This window comes from Erpetoichthys calabaricus, chromosome 1 (assembly GCF_900747795.2).
Source record: "Erpetoichthys calabaricus chromosome 1, fErpCal1.3, whole genome shotgun sequence".
In the NCBI taxonomy this organism is placed as follows: domain Eukaryota; kingdom Metazoa; phylum Chordata; class Cladistia; order Polypteriformes; family Polypteridae; genus Erpetoichthys; species Erpetoichthys calabaricus.
Genome location: NC_041394.2, coordinates 10,540,339 through 10,548,034, shown reverse-complemented (window position 1 = coordinate 10,548,034; position 7,696 = coordinate 10,540,339). Strand labels below are relative to the sequence as shown.

General features: G+C 36.6%; 1 protein-coding gene across 1 annotated transcript in view; it reads right to left on the bottom strand.

Moving 5' to 3' along the window:
* Positions 1 to 2,734: 2,734 nt before the first annotated feature.
* The window catches only part of ppp5c (protein phosphatase 5, catalytic subunit), a 72,893-nt gene continuing 67,931 nt past the window's right edge, over positions 2,735 to 7,696 (bottom strand). Inside the window, exons 10-13 of the mRNA XM_028795517.2 lie at positions 6,928 to 6,968; positions 6,404 to 6,582; positions 3,102 to 3,183; positions 2,735 to 2,953 (exon numbers count right to left, since the gene is read on the bottom strand). Of these exons, the coding sequence (XP_028651350.1) occupies positions 2,891 to 2,953; positions 3,102 to 3,183; positions 6,404 to 6,582; positions 6,928 to 6,968 (365 nt within the window). The 3' untranslated portion in view covers positions 2,735 to 2,890. The remainder of the gene's footprint in view (positions 2,954 to 3,101; positions 3,184 to 6,403; positions 6,583 to 6,927; positions 6,969 to 7,696) is intronic.

The window sequence follows — 7,696 nt, the reverse complement described above, 5'->3', positions numbered from 1 at the left end:
TTGATGCATGGAGTACAAATCCAAGGAGGTTCTGCTTAAGCTTTATAACACACTGGTGAGGCCTTATCTGGAGTACTGGGTGCAGATTTGGTCTCCAGGCTACGAAAAGGACATAGCAGCACAAGAAAAAGACGAGAGAAGAGCAATAAAGCTGATTTCAGGGCTACAAGGGAGGGATAACGAGGAAAGATTAAAAGAGCTGAGCATTTTCAGTTGAAGCAAAAAAAAAAAAAAATTTAAAATGTGTACATCTAGAACACGGGGACACAGTTGGAAACTTGTTAAGGGTAAGTTTCACATAAACATTAAGTTTTTCTTCACACAGAGAGCCAAAGACACATGGAATAATTGACCAAGTAGTGTGGTAGACAACAGTACTTTGGGGGCTTTCAAAAGTCGACTTGATGCTTTTTGAGAGGAATTAAGCGGATAGGACTGGTGAGCTTTGATAGGCTGAATGACCATATCTTATCTTATCTAGACTGTTCTAATGTTCCAATTTAAGAAATGTTCGACAGAGTGAGAAACTTCATTTTTAATAAGGACTAGGTGCGGCATTCAAACCTAGGGGGGTGGATTGTTAGAAAGCAATGGTAACCACTTCACATCTAAAACAGATTTGCAAAACCACAAATAAAGGTAAATGTAAAAAAAGTCCATGGCACATCTTACATACTTACAGATGCAGGGATGTGACGTCATTCCATCACAGTGCACAATGATCTGGAAATCTGTAGGTGTCAGCTCAGATATCATTTAAGAGGCCTTTCCTTTAACTACATAGATATGCACATATACTGTACACATAAAGGGTCTCAACTGTTGTATATAAAAGAAGGCCACATTTTATAAACAGAGGCCTACGTTTTTCACCTGAATAAACTACAAGGAAAAGCCAATGGGAAACAATTCTTTATTCTAAGGAATGCAGATAACAACCTAACTGTTTGCAGTTTTATGTTCACGGAAAGTGATGAAAATTTGCTGTTACTAAAATTTCCAAAACCAGGACTTAATTCCTTCACAATAAAGTTAACATTTACATTTAAGAAATATATATATTTTTTAATTAAAATTTGTCAACTTGCCAACCCCCTCAAAAATAAACAATACTTGGCTAGTGCATACATTTTGCTGACCAGTCTTTTTGCCTCTGTTAAATTAAAATAAACAGTGGATGCAGGCAAGTATAAATAAGGTTCAACTGCTGTAAAAAAAAAATAAGAAAAACGCAGAGCTTTTCACAAACATTAACACTCTCTAAAAAAAGAAGAGCTTTTGCTGCCAAATTTGGACAAGTACTTACTTTGTGATTTCTGTTCAAATCTGGCAACAGGGACTACCAACAGTCCATTTCTTTGCACGTAATGTTACACATGGCAAGATATTTTTGGGTTTATGCAGAAAACCAGCGTTAAACCATTCAAGCAGAGTGAGCCGACATTTTCCTTATAAGGACAGTCAGCTTGTAGCTGCTTGATTTTGTCTTTTGGTGTACAGTTATATAGGAATTGTAAAAAAAAAAAAAAAAAAGAAAAGACAAAGATTATATATGAAAAGAGCTGAATCTCCAACACGAGTGGCTGATCAACCCATTAAAACTGGTCAAGAGTTCTCTGGACTCTCTTAAACGACTTTTAAGCAATTTTATTCAACTTCTGAAAACAAGGCACATTGATGCTACTGATGTGATAATATTGCAGCAAAAATTCAATGACATAGTTGTTCTGAGGCAACTAGGTACTGCGCTATTTATTAGATATACTTTAAAGATTAATTTCCTAGCCAGAACCTGGGAGCCATTTCTACTTATGACTTTATTTATTAATGCCAACAAATGCTTAAAAATATCTTCATGAAAAAGACAAAAAAACACAATGTTACCGTCCATAAAAAGCCTCAACGCGTTTTTGTTGGACACAATGCTAAATCAAAGATCAGCACCTTAGGTGATTGCACATTCACTCTCTACACGGTACACAAATATCATTTTAATTTCAAACAAAATCTGTAAAAAAGAACTACAGATCGTGACCCATTTATTCAGAGTCAGGAGTCGGAAGTTTATCCTGGTCATGTCAGGAGCATGGTTAGCGGATGTTCGGCACAGTGGGGCTCGACCCTCAGATGTTAGAAAGGCGCTGGCAGCAAAACTTCTTCTAGATATATTTTTTAAATCTGAAATGTCAAAAAAAAAATGCCCAAAAGGATCCTTTCTTTAGTTAAAATATTGTCATTATTTTTGCTCAGCACTCACACAAATCAAAAAAACAAACAAACAAACAAAAAAAAAAAATCACAAATATAATCTATTTAAAAAAATATTATTTAGGCTTGTTGCAGAATAAAATAATTATTGTCTAGCATGGGAAATGACAGACATTTGTATTCACAGTGGTTTATGAGGAATTTAAACAAAGATGTGTTCCTTATGTGCAGAAGCAATGATATATCCCGATATTATTGATGGACCGTTTTCAAAATGAGATTCAGTCAAAAAAAAAAAAAAACTGTGAAAAACAGAAGTTTCATCAGCAGACCTCCAAAATAACCACTAAAATTTGGTTCTAAAATACTGACAAAAATTTTGACAAGTGGTAAGCATTTTGCAAAAATGCACCGTCTTTATATAAAGTCCAACCTAAAAAGTGTAACTTTTTTATATATATATATATATATATATATATATATATATATATATATATATATATATATATATATATATATATATATATAGTTTGGCAGATCACAGGATGAACAGAAACAGAGAATTGAAAAATGATTTTGTTGTGAACGAGGAAGGGAGTAAACCAAAACCAGAACAAAACATAAAATAGAAAAACCACTTAAGTCATTGAAACATGGCAGACATCCAAAAACTTTTGCACAGCTACATCATTCCCAATTGCATCAATGTATTAGCATACGCCATTGGCTTGACATTTGGATGAGGCTGTAAAATAGAGAGAGAGAAAGAAAGAAAATGAGAAGCATTCAATGTCACACCCATATACCCCACCACAGGTTAATAATGACCAACACAAAATCTGAAAACTACATAAGAAATGATCTGACAAGGAAGAAGAGTTGGGCACACTTACCACAGCTGTGAACTGATGAAACTCTGGTATAAGATTAGATCCCCTGAGGTGGATGTACGCCCCTTTATTTCCTATTTGATCACTGAGAAAAGCAAAAGATAAAACTTTCATTAGCTTCAGCGAATGCTCTATTTTGATTTCAAAGGTAATTATTTGAAGAAACTCTCAGGGCTGCAAAAGGCAGCTGTTATATCCAAGTAGACAGTTTCTACTGCAATAACATTTGGCCAATAACTTCCTAAAACATTTTTTTAACCATTTAAAAAAGTAACAATGTGACAATTCCGAGAACAAAAATGTAGAAAAGACGTCTGCGAATCCGTGTACTAGCGGCTACTGACTCTCCTTCTGTAGCTATGCATTTAGCTAAATGACATCACCATGTGATAGTTGGTATGATAAGAGAGGTCCGTGGTGAAGCACGATTTTGAATAAATAATCGGGAGTCCCAGAGCACGCTGACTCTAGGCGGATTACAGATGGATTCACACACGCCACTCCACGGTTGATTGGGGTGCTTGGCTAATCGTGTATTTCACATGTAAATGTGATCAGGTCAGTGAAGTCCTTCATTCATACCTCGGAGCAGGCAGAGGAAATCGCCTGCAGCCAATTGGTTCTATAAAGAGAGTCTGCACAATGAAATGACTGGTCAAGGAAGAAAGAAGGCATGAAGGTTAAAGGTAAGTGAAATGTAAAAAGGGCAGGAACAGGAAGGGTGCCGTTGATGGATGTGAATGGAAAGCAGATGAACAGGAAAGTGAGTCCTGTGGAAGAAGCAGATGGCCAAAAGCTCAAAAGGTGTTGGAGGGGCCACTCATGCTGCCCATCATATGGGCAGTAGCGACTAAGTGCTCTGGGTGGCTACCAAGAAAGCCCAACAAACTGTGGTGTGGAGGCAGCAAGGAGCAGAGCTCAATACTGCGAATGCTGCGAGACTGACAACAGGGACCCAAGCAAGATGTTATACGTAGATGTCTACGCCATTTGGTGGATGTCTCCAAGTGCTGAGGAATCCAGAAAGGATAAGATTGGGTTGGGTTTTAGTTTGAAAATATGACCAAACTGAATTTGTAATTGAATAGCCCTGTCCTAAATAACTGGATTTAAGGGATTTTTCAAACTAGCAGTTTTCTTGAATTCATATAACTAGTCTCCAATCATGCAATCAGTCATTCACCCTATTTAAATGCAGAAAAGTCATCACTCTGCTCTGCTGTTTGGTGTTACCGTGTGTCCTACACTGAACATGGACCAGAAAAAAGCAAATCAGAAAGAAAATGACAGACAAGCATAGTTAAAGATAAAGGCTAGAAGACCATCTCCATGCATGGCCCTTTGACAACATGCAAATATTTTTTTAAGATGGGATTGTAGTCAGCCTTCCAGGATGAGGACACAATGGAGGGAAAAAAAAAAAAAAAAAAGCAGCCAAAACACAAACATTGGCTTTTGTTATTATTACCTTTTTTTATCCCATTACATAATTAGTTTAGAATAAGTTTCAAGTGCACTCGGTGAGTGCAATGAGTTTCAGTTTGTACTGTCCGAAAGTTGTAAGAGGAAGCAAAATGATGGCATAATAAATCGTTTTTTTTTTTTTTTTTTTTAATACCGTGATGTACATAGTCCTTATAAAGAAAAAATTAAAAAAAGAACGCTTTGCATTCATTCTCCAATTGTGTCAGACATGTCCATAGATGTGCTTATAAGCATCCATTGGCTTGCCCATACCAACAATGAAATGAATTGCACCATTTTTAAATACCAAAGTAAAACTTATTTAGTGCTTTGAAGGAGAAACCACAGGACATTTATAGGATGGGCAAAACAACAAACTTCATTGTTAATTACAGAACCTCAAACTCTAATGTGTCATTTGATTTGTTTCTGAAGCCAAACTAATGTCCATTCATATATTCCCTAAAATGTGACAAATGTAGTTGAAAGCAGTATCATATATTTGAAAGGTACACTGGTAAGTGTAATGCAGTCTACCAGTTAACCTGCAGGTCCAGTTAATACTCCACCTCTGTACTAGTACACAGGCTAAGAAATAACAATCACTCACATAAAAAAATATTTGAAAACAGAATATGTACAGGCATTATGAATCAATGGATTAATATACAGTTGACAAGATTACTGTCTAGCATGAAATCAAAGTTTGGACAAATGGTGGAAAAAAAAAAAAAAAAAAAGAAGAAAAGGACAGATCTGGAAAATTATAACTCCAGGATTTTGTGATTTTTGTGACATTTTAAAATTGAACCAATCTGACTCATCCGTTATTCTTTGGCAAGTTTTAACCAGGTAATGAGGTAAATATAAATTTTACAATAGCAAACATTGCAAACCTAACAGAAAAATTATATGACAATGCAGATTTTAAAAGCATGTTGTTACAAAAATAGACTTTATTTAAATTAAAATACTAATCATCTCAGAACTCACAAAAAAAAACAACACAGACATATTGAGTAAGCAACTCAACTTGAGTAAGTTGAGGTTTAGCGCATTAGAGAAGCTCTTTAAATAAATATAAACAAACGCGCGCACACACACACAAAAATGTCAGCACAAACCAGAATGAATAAAAACCTATGACTTGGCTGTCATAGTGAGAGCTATACAGACGTAATGCTGTTGGTATGAAGGAGCCCCAGTCACATTTCTTGATACACTTCTGCAGAATATTTTATTGGGTGAAAGTTCTCAGTGTTGGTGTGTCAGAGAGGGGATGTGCAGCATTCTTTATAATGGCACTCAGTAGCAAAGGAAAGAATGAAGGCAAAACTATCTCCAGCAGAGTTATCACATCATACTTTATAAACCCATCCATCCATTTTCCAACCTGCTGAATCCGAACACAGGGTGGTCACTGGGGTCTGCTGGAGCTAATCCCAGCCAACACAGGGTGCAAGGCAGGAACCAATCCTTCGCAGGGCGCCAACCCACCGCAGGACACACACACAAAGCACACACTAGGGCCAATTTCAGAATCGCCAATCCAACCCACGCAGACACGGGGAGAACATGCAAACTCCAAGCAGGGAGGACCTGGGAAGCGAACCCAGGTCTCCTTACTGCGAGGCAGCAGCGCTACCACTGCGCCACCGTGCCACCCTACTTTATAAACCTTATGTCAAAATCCCCTAAAGATTATAAAATTTCCCCCATTTGTTGTTACACTGAGGGGGATGCCCATGTTCATCATACATTAGAATTTGCATTTGCAATTTAAAGAGAAGATCTTGATAGAAGTTGTAATTATTTTAAATTACACAAAATATGTAACTTACCAGTAATTGGGTGCAGAGAAGACTGTGATGCACTTGCCCGCATGAGTGACCTCATATCCCTCTGCCTTAACCTCATGGCTGCGGATAATATATTCTAGTTTGTTCTGTTCAAGGAACTTTCTGGTTACATCTGGACCAAACTGGCAGCTGACGCCCCGCTTACTAACAGATCGACCATCCTATGGACAGAAAGATAATCCTGTGATTAAAAGGTAATGGGGATGTGCTGCTTATCTGAAGTAAAACACTTTTCCAGACAAAGTTTGGCATTAGGTCTGCTATGCATTTCAATGATGGATCTCAATAAATAGTGCTGTATGTAACTAACAATAGAGGTTTTAAATAAGTACAGCATATCAAATAATCTTGGACGAATGCCTTCAAGATTCTAAATGTACATGAATAAAAACTTGGCACCACCAAAGCAAATAATGTTTTCAGAGTAAGATACAACAAGTCTTGTATGAGACAAAGAACAATTCATATAATAACTACGTCAATAAGTTTCTTCAATTAAATCTTACCTGGGGTTGGGGATCAGACCATAGCAAATCACACATTGGTCCTGTTACAACAACAAAACAAAAAAATCCTGTTAAAATCTGGGTCCTTCATGTAACAGCCACTGCATTATCAAAGATTTAAAAAAATAAAAGCAAAAATAATTTCAGACAGAACTTTACTTGTGCCCAGGCAGAAACGTATTATTATTTTTTTTTTTTAAAGGAAGCTCTATAAATAAGCAAATAAACAGATTTAATCAAACGCAACTCATTTTCTCCATTTGTGGACCTCTAGCTACATATATATGGTCCTAGGGTTACGACACAGTTCCGTTCCTACGACAGTGATGTAACCCGAATTGTGGTGTAAGTCGAAACATACCCTAGCCTAAGTCACTTACCTATCCTAACACAGTTGTAAAATAATAATCTAGAACATAAAAGCACAACTAAGCCACAAAAAAAGGTAAATGATATACTGTACTGTACACTGTACAGTAGTAACAGAAAACATGACAAAAAAGACTGGACTGGCCAAATGTTCCATTCTAGCTTTATAAAGAAAACTAGAGGGGTGGGAATTCTCATACATAGAACAGTTCCATTTGTAGCATCAGAGGTAGTGTCGGACCCTGAAGGGAGATATGTGATGGTCATGGGCAACTTATATAACAGTAAAATGATTTTGATAAATGTTTATGCACCCAATGTTGATGATAAGGAATTCATGCAAAATCTATTTGCATCCATTCCCAATGTGAACACTCATAAAATTATAATGGCTGGGGAC